Source organism: Xyrauchen texanus, chromosome 6, assembly GCF_025860055.1.
Source record: "Xyrauchen texanus isolate HMW12.3.18 chromosome 6, RBS_HiC_50CHRs, whole genome shotgun sequence".
Taxonomy (NCBI): Eukaryota; Metazoa; Chordata; class Actinopteri; order Cypriniformes; family Catostomidae; genus Xyrauchen; species Xyrauchen texanus.
The window spans coordinates 12,411,048-12,426,947 of NC_068281.1; the positions used below are offsets into that span (position 1 = coordinate 12,411,048).

The following is a 15,900-nucleotide window of genomic DNA, read 5'->3' on the forward strand; positions in this document are numbered from 1 at the left end:
CCAGTTGCTGCCAGCGCTCCTGACCACTGAGGTCATTGACAAGCCTGTCCAATCCCCAGCAGCCATCAACCAGTCTGTTTCTCATTCCAGTGGCCAGCACCTGTCAGACTCAAGCTACCAGTCTGTTCAATGCCCAGCGGCCGGCCACTTCCAGTATGACACCTGACCAGCGGCTACTCCCAGTCTGCTGACCCCTGTCCAGTGGCTCTACCCCTCAAGTCATCCATGGCTCTGCCCCTCGAGTTTCCAATGTCTCTGCCCCTTGAGTTCCCAGCTGCCTTGCTCTCTAGTGCTATGCTTCCCTTTTCCATGCTTCCCAGTGCCTTGTTTCCCAGTACCATGGTCCATAACTTTTGTGCCTAGCCCTCTGAGTTCACAGCTGCCATAACCTCTAAGCCCTTGCCTCCTGTAACTCCATCTCCTGAGACCCCTGAGCCTCTGCCACCTGCTCCTCCCATGAACAAATTTTTTTTGTTTTTATGTGTTGAGCTTTAAGTTGATCCTTAATTGGGGGCTCTGCAAGGATTACCCTGCTGACCACCAGGGGTTGCTATGTGTATTTTTCACTTTGTGTCTTTCATTTGATTATAGGTTTTGTAGTTCTTTTCCTTGTCTTTGTTCATTGGCTCTTGTATCATTAGTCCCGGGTGTTCCTTGTTTGCTCATTAGTCTCTGTGTATTTAATCCCTGTGTTTTTGTTCTATTCATTGTCAGTTCTTATCAATTCATGGCTGTAGTGGTTTGTTCTGTTCTCATGTTTTTGGTTTCTTGTGTTTCGTTTTTCTGAGTTCTAATTAAAAGCATGCACGTTGATCCAGTCCCTTTCATCTTTTGTTTCTGCAAACATCACGCACACACACACACACACACACACACACACACAGTTGTGTTTCCATGTTTTATGGGGACTTTCCATAGACATAATGGTTTTTATACTGTACAAACTTTATATTCTATCCCCTAAACCTAACCCTACCCCTAAACCTAACCCTCACAGAAAACATTCTGCATTTTTACATTTTCAAAAAACATAATTTAGTATGATTTATAAGCTGTTTTCCTCATGGGGACCGACAAAATGTCCCCACAAGGTCAAAAATTTCGGGTTTTACTATCCTTATGGGGACATTTGGTCCCCACAAAGTGATAAATACACGCTCACACACACACACACACACACACACACACACACACACACACACACACACACACACACACACACAGGTCTGAGACTGACCCCTGTGTGACAAAATTTTGATGTATGAAATGACAGGTAACAATAACTCACTGTCATGTTTGAAGGCATACTGGAGCATCATTGTACAATCTGACACTTCAACACAAGTGGTTTAGAAAAATGCTACATTTTGACAAATTATAGTGTTTTATATATATATATATATATATATATATATATATATATATATATATATATATACAATGCATAGCTTGTGATAATATCTAGAAGTTACTTTCTTTTTAAAGAGCATGAGCTTATAGAGATTACCAATGCAAGGAGCTCTGAAGTCATCTACTGGCCACAGTTGCTATTTCATTTAATTTTTAATATTATTATTTCAGTAGATGTTGCCAGGCAGAGACCCCCCAATAAGGGCTTGCAAAGGGTTGAGATTTAATTAAATAGTCTGCTTGCTTCAAAGATTATTTGCACTGTTCTAGAGTAACAAAAGTGCTCAGAGTTGGGTTTCCTTTGCAAATGTGCCTTAAGCGCTTTATTTACACTAAACAGGCACGTCCTGCGTGAAGTGGTTTCATTATCTGTGGTAGCAGCAACTCGGTCCCAACAGGCCCAGGTATCATAATAATAATGCAAAATGCAAGATGGGGTATAATTCAAACAGCTTTATAAAATGATTACTTGGCAAACAGCATAAGCTGTAGCAGCTGTAGAGTCCTGAAACATGCAGTCTTCATCAAAGACTTTCTAGCTAGTCAGTGCACTGTCGGCCATCTTTGGAATGCACTCAGGAGGCTATTTCCAGTCATGCCACACTCTTAAAAATAAAGATGCCATAAAGATCAAGGGTGTTTTGCAGCAATGCCCCTTTTAGTGTCAGGTTCTTTTAAGAACCATTTTTTCTTAGTTACAGAAATAAACTTTTCAGGTGCTACATAGAACCCTTTCCAAAGATTCTTTGTAGAACCACTCAAAAAAAGGTTCTTCATGGCACAATTGATCCAAAACACTTTTATTTATGCTTTTTATTTATATTAACCCTTATCAATGAAAGAGATCATGTTAATGTAATTAGATTAATACAAAATAATATAATCCAGGAGTAACAAGACTCAACAAATTATAGTTAACATGTTTATTGCCTTTACAGTTTTCATGAATAATGCATTCAAGTGAGCATATGAATACAAGGCGCTAACGTTACAACAATCGACACAAAATTGCACAATATCAGTCACTGCATTTAAGGAACATGAATCTAACTGGCTTAACTGTTTATCTTTACTTTTAAAACACAGGGGTTGAAGAGTATGACTAAAGTCTTAAACATTAACACAGGCTAACACTGGATTCTATTGATTACATGACATACAACCATTATGGAGAAACTCAAACTATATCACTGTGACATATAGGTTTTCAATAGTATTCCTCTGGAATATACTACAAAGTCAAAGTAATTTTTTTTTTTTTTTAAAAAACAGCAACGTATGCTCTGGCAGAAGTTATAGGAGTAGGCAACTATGGAATTAATAACCCTTTCAACAGCAATAGGGACCAGTCATTTCATTTTATGCCTTCATAAAAGGAATTGAATGCCCTAATGTTTATATATATATATATATAATCTGTCATATCTGGGGCTGTCAATCGATAAAACATTTTTTTAATAAAATTATTTACATGGTGTCCCGGTTAATTAATCGTGATTAATCGCATTAAATCTCATATACAAATATTTGCTGAGAAAGCCCATCATATAACATTAACTCCATATATAATGATTATACATATTTATATCAATATCTAATTATACATAGTCATCTTTAAATATTAAAAAATTATACAAATATTCAGATAATTAAAATGCTTTACATTCCTGTAGCAGAAGAGTTAATCATTGATAAGACAATACAAAAAGCGGCTTTAGAATACAATGTATTGTTTACTACCATATCATTGATCATAAGTCATTCATTGGCACATAGTTCACAGCAATCCATTTCACAAGTGAATTTGTCAATCAGTTGGAGATTTATTATGAGGGCTTGTTTAAGGGCCCATGAATAAAAGTTGTTCTGCCTACTGAAGTGTTGTTTTATTCACTGTATAAACTGTGCGTTGCTCATACAACTGAAATTTCACTTACTGCCTCTGGAGTAAACAGGTGGTACTACAGGCTTGCATTTCTCAGGAATCTTCCTTATAATGGTCCGTGGGCATTGTGTTAATTTTTTGTAAAATGAATCGCACTGAATTAACGTGTTAAATCGACCACACTAATATATATATGTATTGTAACAAGGTAAAAGGGAAAGGAGGAGGCGAAAACCGGCTTGATAATATAAATTATAATTTAATAATGACCTTAACAAAAAGACAAACACACACAGGTGTCGGACAGCTGCCTGTAACTCTCTCTCTCTCCCTTCGCACTGCTGTCTCTGTTCGGCCCTTATCCCTCTCAGAGGCTTGATTAGCCTGATTTGGGACAGGGTGTGCAAAATCATCTTTGGAAACACAGAGACTGGCCAAATGGTTCCAGTTTACACAATCCTTTAGAAGAATTGTTGAAGTTGGGTACAGATGATCCTGTGACAACAAACACATATTTATTCTAAACATTGTCTGCAATTTTAACAGGTTTTAAAAAAACAAATTATACAATAACATGGAAGATATTTCCTAAGATGAACAGCAATAAGGACAGAAAAACAATACTTAAAAACCATTTACGTTTTTAAGCAATATAAGCATTACATAACGTAATGTACAATATAATGTATAAAAACTCTTTTTAACTGAGAGTAATGTACATTTATAATAGGTGATTGTGTCATTTTGTCCACATTTTGTGTGTGCATGTTACCTGATCAATGACAGTGCTGGCTCATTTTCTTAAAAAACAATGGCATGAGATGGATGACGGCACTAAACTGGCCTGAAAACAAATTTACAGTACATCCCTATGTGGCAATAAAACAATAGATCGTCGCTGTCAGTGCAAAACCTCACAAAACACAAACCAAAACAAAAAACTTTGCAATACACAAAATGCCCTAAAATTGAACAATATATTAGTGAAGTATGTTGAAAAACACACTCCATTTCTCTCCATGTCAGTCTCACACGAATTCAAAGTCAGCTGCAAAAACTTCACCATAATCAACATTGTCTGACACCTTGCAGACATAAAAGAATATATTCATTAATTTATTCAGATATTAAATCTTGCAGCTAATCTATAAATACTGGAAAGTGTGGTGAAGATAGAGGTAACTAAATTTGGCACTTATCCTACTTTACATGTTGTGACAATTTGCATATTTTATCATGTTTTAAAAGCTTGTTTACAGCCAGCAATGGAAGTAGAGTACATCTCTTTCATCCTGGTAACTTAGGGCATTCTGGGGAAAAAAATGCAAACCAATATAAAGCTTAAATTGTTTTTTTTTTTGGGGGGGGGGCACATGTTTCTACACATACACCAGTGGTTTTCACCAGTGGTTTTATTGTACACTGCAAAAAGTCTTTTTGACTGGCTTTCCTGAAAAATGATCTGCTGTATATTGCTCTTTTAGAGAAAATGAACTCTTTTAGGAGGAACATACTCTCTTTCAGCAGTGCTCTCGAAGCGCCCAGGGGCAAAGCTGCACTGCCGTGCAGAGAAGGAGAGAGCGCCATAGATCCAACAGCATAAGCGCTGCAGAGGTGAGTGGAAGAGTAAGTGATCTCAGCTCACTGATCGCACAACCGCTCGGCTCCAAAGAAGAAATCTGAATGGACAGACGTATGATTCCCTCCTTTTATACCCGTATGTCCGGGGAGGAACATGCAAATTCTGTCTGCTAATTTCTCATTGGCCTTTTCTCAAGTTCAGAGGTAACCGAGGCCTTCAAAGAAGTCCCCTAGTGTCGCTTCACTCGACACAACAACGAAGTGAGCAACAGACAGGGAACCCTAGTTCTTCTCTTCAATATGGCATATACTGTGCAGTGCAGGTGTGTGATGTTATATGAATATGAATGTAATATGAATATGGATATGAATATCATATTCTGGCACAGAATGGAATATTCTGAATTTTGGGCTCCGGCTTTAAAGGGTCAACAATTAGCAAAAAAGGTAGCAAAAAGTTATCAAAAGGTAGACTTGCATTGCCTTCCCTCATCAGAAATGAAGGGAACCTTTCAGCGGTACAGTAGTATTCTTTGACATTACGTGTTCAGTGATGCTCCGGCTGAAAACAACAAAAAGCCTTCTTAAATATAGTTATGACATCATATGCTAACATTAAATCTTAAACTGGTGTATTTCTAATACACATCTATCATAAATTACATTACCTGTTGCCTAGTAAATCTGAATAAAAAACAATTTCAGTTCTTTCACCAGAGACAAAATATGATCCGTTCTTTGAATTTGTGGGAACTGACACTCATTCATGCTTATAATCCTTTTAATAGTGTTGAGCCAACCAGGTTTTACATAAATCACAATATTGGCTATTATTTTGCTTAGCACACAGTTTGGTCACATCAACTGTAGTGTGAGACACAGACAGGGAAAAAAAACATGTTGTCAGTTTCAGTTAGTAGATCAGGGGTTTAAAAAAATCACATTTCATTCTGCAAGACAATAGTAAAGCAAAGAGATAAGAATACTAACCAGTCTCTACTTAAATATAGCAGGCCATTTGCTCTTCACACTGGTCTTCAAAAGTTGTGATCACTTCCTTTCACCAAAAATCAAGTGTGCTTCCCATCAGGATATATAAATGGAGGATTATTGTTGATTATGTCCTCAGAATAGTCCAGATACACTTGATCATGTGAGCTGTAAAGGTGTCAGATAGAACTGATTGTAAGGAACAATGCAGACAAAGGGCAAACCCTTCCTTCATTTGTCTTAACTTGTCCTTTCCTTAGATGTGTTAAGCAACTTATACAAACATATACTTACAGTATGAAAACAAACAGTCCAATCCAGTGACAGCATGTATTTCTGCTTAAAATAAAAGACAGTGTTTTTATATTTTACATTTATTATTCACTTAAAGGAAATTATTACCATAAAATGTAATCATTTATCAATCGTGCATGTGTTTTAACACACACACACACAACGAGCTCCACTTAATGGATAGAGCCATTCAAGTTTTAAACTTCCATTGGTTTTATTATTACCGTTCAACTTACAAAGCAAAATCAAAACGTTCTTATAGTTAAACAATCAGTAACGACAATGAACTCTGCACTCTACTTACCATAAAATTTAAGTTTTCCTCTGAAAATGTCCCCTTCTCAGTTCCCTCAGGAGTCTTTTGCGTATGCATATGATAAATGACGACGCAAGTTTGACCAACTGGAGATTGATCTAAAAAGTCTTTGAAAATAATTTGCAATTCCTAAATAATAATGCATATATTATTAAATAATAATAATAAATAAAAAATGAAATTCCTAACATTATATTGATATAATACCTTTTACTATTGGAAATTGCCTAACTATGTGTGTGTGTGTGCGTGTGTGTGTTTTTATGTTTTTATAGCCTTATTGACTAATTGCGAAATCATAATGTATTTTAAAAAAAAACTTTATTTACTTACATTAATCATTTCACTTCACTTTAGTTTTCTTTAAAGTAAAACCACGTAATGACCATGGATATACAGCAAGTAATTATAAATGTATATAAATAAATAAATATCCTATATCCATCCATCATCAACCGCTTATCCTGTGTACAGGGTCACGGGGGGCTGGAGCCTATCCCAGCTAACATTGGGCGAAAGGCGGGGGACACCCTGGACAGGTCGCCAGTCCATCGCAGGGCCACACATAGACAGACATACACTCACACTCACCTCCACATCCACATCCACATCCACACCTAGGGCAATTTTTTTGGAGACACCAATTAACCTAGCCTGCATGTCTTTTGGATGGTGGGAGGAAGCCGGAGTACCCGGAGAGAACCCACGCAGACACGGGGAGAACATGCAAACTCCACACAGAAAGGCCGGGGCAACCAGGGTTTGAACCCACGACCTTCTTGCTGTGAGGCAACAGTGCTAACAGCTGCACCACCGTGCCGCCCTAAATATCCTATATATTATCCAAAAAACTTAATCGCAGTACACTGAAAATGTGTTGTTCATATTTATTCAACAGAAACACAAATTAGTATGTTAAAAATTGCGATAACAAATCAAGGCTATTTTGTTATGTAGTACTGTTTAAATAATGTTTCACTTGTGAATAATGTTCACAAAAGACATTGAAAGCACACCATTCATTTGCAGTGAGCTAACCTTTCACTATGTCCAAATGAGTACATACCGTGATGAGGTTTTGTCATATTTAGCTCACTTATGTGGCAAAATTGTCCCCAAACTATAGCTTAGAAGATACACACACATAACAGTGGCCTCTATTTATAAAAACTTGAGAACAAGCTTACACCATCTTAATGTATGCAGTCTGTTGTATCCATGCTTATGAATACATATGTGCAGGTCTGGTCTAACCACGTGCAGTTTCAGCACATCTGAGAGGCAACAACGTGATTAAAGATGATTGGACGCAAGTAAAAATGTGTTAAATGGGCCTCAAATGTGTACCTGAGAGCAATAGTTTTAAGGTCCCAATATAGTTCAAATAATTTCATGTGAAACAGTCCCTGGGACAAAGCACATCATAATTCTGTCTGGGTGCAAGAGTCAGCATTGATTAAAGATTTTTGAGGTGGCGTGTGTGTTTATGTCTCGATTTTGATTGGATGCATTACTCACCCCTTCTGCTGGGTAGGCCTCCCAGCCAAGGTCTCCCAGAGCAGACATTGTGTCCAGCAATGTAACTACAGAAAAAGAAAGACGAGGAGAGAGAGAGAGAAAGAGCACACAGAGGAGAGAAAAAGAGTAATGATTTGTTAAAGTTCAGTCAACCTCATGACATATTGTGAGGAAAACAAGCTGGTAAGATGAGATTGCATATTTGGCAAGTAAATCACTAAGCAGTTGAAGACATTCAGGTCTATAGCCTGAGGGACGAGAGTCTAGCCTCACAGTTTAAATCACTCCCACAATGCCCTCGTTCATCTGGCGGAGATATAACACACTGCTAGAAAGCCATTACTTTAGAGAGACTGTTTTGTAAATCAGAGATATCGATAAAAACACATTCATGACTTCCACAGCATTACTGGCAAAACAAAGTTTGCCCACAATTGCAATATTGATGATTTTCATCTTAATTTCTGGAACGTGTGTGTGTGTGTGTGTGTGTGTATACCAAGGGGACTGGATCAACAAACCATCAAAGTAGCTATTTAAATTGTGGTGCCGGTCTCTCTCCTTCAACCTTTGTGTCTCAAACTGTGTTTTCCTACTACAAGCTACATTCCAGGGTAATTGAGGTCTCGGCATCATCAGTCATTCATTTTTAATCACTTCAGATATTGCTTTTTCACATTGAGGAAAATATGTACTTGGTGGTCATTTGCAAGTGCTAAAGAAATGTCACATTTCATTATAATTTCATAAATTATTTTTTATTTATCAAAACTTTGACAGAGTATTTGATTTCTTCTTTGAAGCATAGAATATATATATTTTTTTAAATGTTAGTACAATATAATTTTATGTTTCGGCATGATCTCTTAAAATTTAGATAAAAAAGTGGTCTTTTTGAAGAATGTAATTTATGGAATATTCTGGGTTTAATACAAATTAAGATCAATCGACAGCATTTATGTCATAATGTTAACAACCCCAAAAAATATTTTCGTCTAATTTAAAAAAAGCAAAAATCATGGTTACTGTTAACCATTTAAAATGGAAGTGAATAGGGCCAGTCCATGAACATTAAAATATGCAATATTAGTATATTATCACACTAAAATCATGTTAACACATAATGCTTAAGTCTTTATGTGTTAACATGCAAATACTTTTGGAACAGTGTGTATTTTAACACCTATGGACTAGACCTATTCATTTTGCAATGTTTGCTGTTTTTTAGGAGTTTTTAGAGTCGGTGACAATTTTTGTGTTAGTCAACATTATGCTGCAAATGCTGTCGATTGAGCTTAATTTGTATTGAACCTAATATGACTACAGAAGGCTTGGAATGTAGCACACAAGTAACCTTTTCAGAACTTGACAGAATAAATCACCATCCACTTTTATTGTAGTGGAATGGTGGTACTGCATTGCAAAAGAGCAGTCTTGAAATTCTATAAAAGATGAGTTCCACAGGGAAAAATAAAAAGGTTTAGAACAACATGAGAGTAAGTAAATGATGACTTAGTCTTTTTTGTGAGCTATTCACTTAAACTCTCAAATGTATGGAATAATAAAGCACAGCTTGTTTAATACTTTTCTATTATATGGCCAACAGCACTTTTAAAGACACTCACACCAGATCAGTTCTTCAGGATATCAACATATTGAAAATGCTGAGCACAGCTCGTTTGACATATTGGCACATATGCACGTTATTGGCATGCATATCTTAAGTGGTTTAAAAGCTTTGTTTGTCCTTTTAATGGTTTAACTAGATTTGATCGAAAAAAGAAAAAAAGGTAGAGAGTGAAAGTGTAAATGACAAGTTTTACCACTGTATATGCTCAGCTATATGCTCTCCCCTTCCCCTTGATTTATAATGACAGTGCAGTGAAGGTGTAAGATTAATGAACTGGGATTCATGTTTTATACATAGTTTCCTGCAGACTGACTGCAATCCTTCACTCGGTGAGAGGGATCTACTGTAAATCAAATTTGTGAACCACAAAAAGTTTCTAAACAACTAAAGTGGCAGCGAGCTGTGAATGTCCTATTTCTTTGTTGCTAATTTCAAATGCAAAGAGGAATCATAAAAGGGGTTTTACATAGAAGTCTTAAGAGTAATATAGCAAAAACTATATACATAATATGTATAATAATGCTATGCTTTGTCAGATGTCATATCTGATTTGATTTCATCAGTATATTTCAGAAGGGTTCTAAATAGGAACATTATTTATCTGGATAAGCATGCACTTAAATACAATACAATATGTATTTTTTTTAAAGAATATTTAGATGTAATAAGAGCTTTAATTTTAAATATTGTAAATGTATGTAATCAATGATAGTGTGTGAGAAGCATATGTATCTAACATTATTCCATATTTTCAGAAAAGCTTATTATTAGTTAATATTTCCATTTGGTGTCACCATTGCCATGTTCTAGGCTGAATTTTAAGCCCAGTACATCTCTGATGGATTAGTGAAACATTGCCATCTCTTCAATGGTGTATATAGCTGTATAAACCTCCTAGATCGCATCTGATTTTACACATGTCATGTTGTCTGGAGTTCTTTGAATACTGTATGTTCTTGAACAGATATTTTTTCCATGTTTTGTCCACAGAACGATCCAAAAACACTTTAACCTGCAGTACAGCCCATTGAAGAGACTGTAAGCCTATCCCTCACAGCCTCGTTGTCATTTCCATTAAAAATGTATTAAGATGGCGCTAGTATGAAATTCCATGTGTGTGTACATCTCAATTGCTTCAATAAATGAAAAACTCATAATGGTAAACTTCTACAATAATTAACATTATAGGTGAACATTAGAGAAAAAAAGGATACGGATATGTCCTCTTAATTAGAACAGAGGAAAGTGCCTCTTTTTCTAACAAAATGATTCTGTAACCCAGTCTCAGCTCTCCCCTCCTCCTCTCTCCAGTCCCTATTGAAACCCTCTGGATTGATGACGAAGAGCTCCACGCCTGATTCAACACATTACGCCCCAGTGACGGTGACATTTTTAAATAAATAAAGTTGCAGCGAAAGTGTGTCAGCATGTTTGCTAAAGCCATTTTCTCAGTGAACAGGTAACATTTTGTCTGAGGAAAAGGTTGCTCTTTAAAACTACACACAACGAATAAAGAGCATTTATATGTTCTTTGTTTGGTTAAACCAACTGATTACTGACTTTAATAGCACACCAGCTAATGGAGGGCGGAAGATGACTCAATACAACAGTCGTGAGAATGAGAACCACTAATTCTAAAAGGTTAAAATGGAATAAACAACTCTGTGACAAAAGAGGAAGGAGGAAGCTGGATATGACAGGGTAATAACTGTTATATCAATTAATCATACCAGCTGCTGATGAAGTCTGTAGGAGAGAAACAAAGGAGCTCGATCAGCCCTAAGACCTTAAGTTAGCTAAATACCACACCTCGTTCTTCCTCTTGGAGGATTCACAAACACAACCACATCCCTTTTTTTTCCCCCACCTGCCACTCTAGATAGGCTTTAAGGGATAAAACATCTCTTGTCTAAAGCCAAAACTTTAAAGTCAATTTATTTTGTTTTGTTTTCTTTAATTTTCAAGCCACACTTGAAAAAAAAAAAAACTGGTGGTCTCAGTTGGTCTCTGCACCTAGTAATGCTGGTCTGTTTTCTGGTTTTAGAGCAGCACTGTTCAAGGAATAGTTCACCAAATAATGAAAATGTCCTCATCATTTACTCTCCCTCATGCCATTGAAGAAGTGTATGACATACTATCTTCTGCAGAACACAAAAGAAGATTCAGAAACATATATAAGCTTTGTAGGTCCATACAATGCAAGTGAATGGTAACCACAATGTTAAAGCTCAGAAATCACATCAAGACAGCATGAAGGTAATCCATATGACTCCAGTGGTCTAATCCATGCATTTGAGGTGATCCAATCGCTTTTGGGAGAGAACAGACAAAATATAACTCATTATTCACTATAAATCTTGACATCAGCAATCTCTTTGGTGATCTTGATTTTAAGCTCAAGCATTAGTAAGTGTAATCGAACTTGAAATCATGATTGTGCGAATGCAATGGCATGTTGTGTAGTGAAAAAAGAGTTAGATTTGTGTCTGTACTCACCCAAAACCATTTGGATCACTTCAGAAGACATGGATTAAACTGGACTATGTTGTCGTTATGTGTTTTTTTGGAGCTTCAACATTTTGGTCAGAATTAACTTGCATTGTATGGATCAACAAAGCTAAGATATTAATCTAACAATCTTCATTTGTGTTCTGTAGAAGAAAAAAAGTCATACACATCTAGGATGGTATGTAAGTGAGTAAATTATGAGAGAATTTTTGTTTTGGGGTGAACTATTCCTTACAGTTCTGTCAGATTTTATATGTTCATTCTTTCTAGATGCTCTCATTCTCTCAATCCTCTCACACTTTCTCCTGTTCCTCCTCTTTCTCTCTCTCTCTCTCTCTCTCTTTCTCTTTCTCTCTCTGTTCCTCTGTCCCTAGGGGAGTCAATTTGTCTGCACGTGTAACTCTAACTTGGCCTGGACTTGGTTTCTCAAATCTCAAAGACGAGCCAATTAGTGTCCCAGCCCAGCTCATATTCATCATTATCCAATAAAACTGACAAAAAACACCATCAATGACTCGATACCAGATCAAACGCAGAAAACACTTTACAGAATAGTGATTCATATCTCCCCTCATCTCACACTGATGACAAACACAACACAGCATGATCTCACACTTCCTGCATTATCTTTGACTTCCATGCTGAAAAGACTAGCCTAGCTTGTGACCAGCATATGTTGGATTTAGCTGCAGGTCCTGACCAGCTTTACCAGCTAAATTTAACTGGAATTCACTAGTTAGACCAGCACTAACAAGAAAAAACCAGGCTGGGCCAGGAAGGGAAAATATACTGGATAAGATTAATAGTTTAGAGTGAGCACAATTACACTGTTTTTAAACTGTGCTTGGGGTACGGGATTCATTTTGGCTGCTGTTATACAGCTGTGTGTTAACACACAGTCCGAATCAATTTCCCATTACCACCTGTGCTTTCTTCCAACAGACTGCATTGGCTCTTCACAGGGTTTTGGTTACCAGCAGACATGCCCATGTATCGATTATCATCAGCGGGCAGTGTTTTACATAGAAAAAGAAAAGCTGAGAGACTGGGGACAGCCGTTACTGGAACAGGACACCCCAGAGACAAGCAGTCCACTCCATGATTTTACTGTGATGAATCAATAAATATAACACTTTAATAGTAATCAACTGATCTTTTTTACTTTTATTTCCTTTTATAAGAGAATCAGTTCAGGAAAGATAGTGAATTTATCAACATCCATGAAAGGAAAATGTTTATGTTATAGTCTTGATATAAATGGAATGAGGTTTAATTAGCAAGACACCAATATCTCGCCCAGGCCAATAATTCAAACAGTATGTAGTCATTTTGTGATTACCGTCAATGACCAGTATCAATGCCTGCTTTCCCGAATAACAGAAATTATTATGAACTAGCCTATCTCTTGTGTCAGTGTCACAATGGGGTTCTATGGGCTGTGCGTCCGCTAACTCCGACGGACATAATCAAGCAGATAACATCAAAGTGTTGAATGCTATTGCACACTTTTGTTACCTAAAATACTGAACTGGGACAATAATTATCAAAATTATAGAGCAATTTGATAAACATGTTAATTTGCAATTTTAATGAAATTTTAAGGGAAGCAGTGCTTCCCATGTAGTCTTCAAGAAATTGTCCATGATATATTAGGGCTGTCAATGTATGTATATATATTTTTTTATCTAATTATGTACAATCTTTCTCGCACTGCAGCTTCCAGTTGTCCTTTATCCCTCTCTGAGGCTTGATTAGCCTGATTAGGAGCCGGGTGTGTGGAATCACGACCCGGCCCCACCCTCCGCCCAGTCACAATTGCATTTTGTAATTTTTATGGCGTCAAAACAGCGTCCGTCAGATTCACTTCCACTGTGCAGAAGCGTAAACATTCTGTAGAACATCTACTGTGTTGCATGGAAGTACTAAAGTCATAAAGTTTGGAACAATATGAGGGTGAGTTAATGATGACAGAATTCGAAGCTTTGTGTAAAATATTGTTTTAATATGTCATAACTAAAAACCTCTACGAATTGAGACTACTTTTAAACCTTTCCTCTCTCGATTTCTCTCTCTCTTTGTCTGGATCCCCCATGATGCTCTCTCTTGTCTGTTGTTGAAGCACTTGAGTCCAGGCCAGGCACAATCAGTGTTTCTTTGGCTGTGATCTGCACTTCCATCCCCGTTTGCTCTCTAATCCCAGTGGAAGAGCTGCTTTAATCTACCTGACAGCAATCAAACACCCCGTCAGCCCTTCCAATACCTCGGGCAGGGCCGCAGACTTCACAATGGGGGCGGCAGCCAAAAAAGACAGACATTGACACAGGTGTAAATGGTCTGCACTTATATAGCGCCTTTTTAACAATAGCAGTATTCAAAGCACTTTACACTGCATCTCATTCACACACCAATGATGGAAGAGCTGCCATGCAATGCTAGCCTGCCATTGGGAGCAATTTGGGGTTCAGTGTCTTGCCCAAGGACACTTCGGCATGTGGAGACGTGTGGGGGGAATCGAAACACCAACCCTGTGATTAGTGGACAACCCGCTCTACCACCTGAGCCACATGTGTGACTATATACATCACTTACAAACTTACAGAATCAACAGTAACAGCCTACATATAGAGCACATTAGTATTGAGGGTGTAAAGGCTCAGTCACCATTCACTTGCAACAGGTTTATTTTTACATTTGAGTGAACTATCCCATTAAGTACAAAACACACACACATGCACACACCCCTTTCATCCTCCCTAATGTATTTCTTCATCTCAATAAGGCTGTGAATGGTGCTTTGGACTTTTTGTTACGGTCTCTGTGGCAGAGGCCAAGGTGTTGTCGTGGTAACAGGAGGGTGCAGGGGTACAATGAGGTGAAAATTGAAGATGCGTGCATCTCACACCAGTAAGACATTAAGGAATGCGGGAGCCTGTGGGTTCGGTTAGCCCTCTCCATGCTGGGTCACTCGGCAGCCAATGGCACATTTGTGAGCACATAATCATTGCTGAGGACTAAGTCAGTGTACCTGTAAGCAGTTACAAGCATCATGTACTGCATTTCTAATGAGCCAAAGTCATCAGAAAAGCATATGGAGGAGTCCCTTTCCTCTCCAAACTCTCAGAACAAGTTATAACATTACTGCTCTCCCAAAGATGGCTTGAAATTAGGAGATTTAATGAATAAATGAGATGCAAAATATATCAGTGACCATCCTGGTAGTGGCCAATATTAGCATTTGTATTGCTATTGGTTGGATATGGCCGATATTAAAAGCAGATAACATCAGGGCTTATATGAGCCTGAATGTCATTACTAGTTTGTAACCTAAAATACATGCCCTTGTAAACCACCCAAACCTGCCCGCTCACACACACACACACACACACACACACACACTCTCTCTCTCTCTCTCTCTCTCTCTCTTTCTGACCATCACGAAGAGGACAATCCTTGGAGTCATGGGAACACAAAGCTTTAAAAGACAAGATATTTGAGTGACAGAATCAAAGTCCCTCAGCATCAAATTGGCCACATGTGGGTAAAGATTTAGAGAGAAAGTAAGAAAGAGAATGCTGTAAAAAAAAAAAGAGTGACAGTGACTGAGAGGAGAGAGAGAGAGAGAGAGAGAGAGAGAGAGAGAGAGAGAGAGAGAGCCTTCATTCAGTCCAGTCTAAAACATGGCATTCAAATCCTTCCCACAAACACATCTCCATTCTGTCCCTTTTTTCCCCCTATCAGCTGCCAGGTCGCCCTGCTATTGTGCTGCCA

General features: G+C 37.6%; 1 protein-coding gene across 1 annotated transcript in view; it reads right to left on the minus strand.

Annotated features, from left to right (window-relative positions):
- The window catches only part of LOC127645630 (ephrin type-A receptor 3-like), a 217,892-nt gene that overhangs the window by 174,910 nt on the left and 27,082 nt on the right, over positions 1-15,900 (minus strand). Inside the window, exon 2 of the mRNA XM_052129301.1 lies at positions 7,995-8,059. Within this exon, the coding sequence (XP_051985261.1) occupies positions 7,995-8,059 (65 nt within the window). The remainder of the gene's footprint in view (positions 1-7,994; positions 8,060-15,900) is intronic.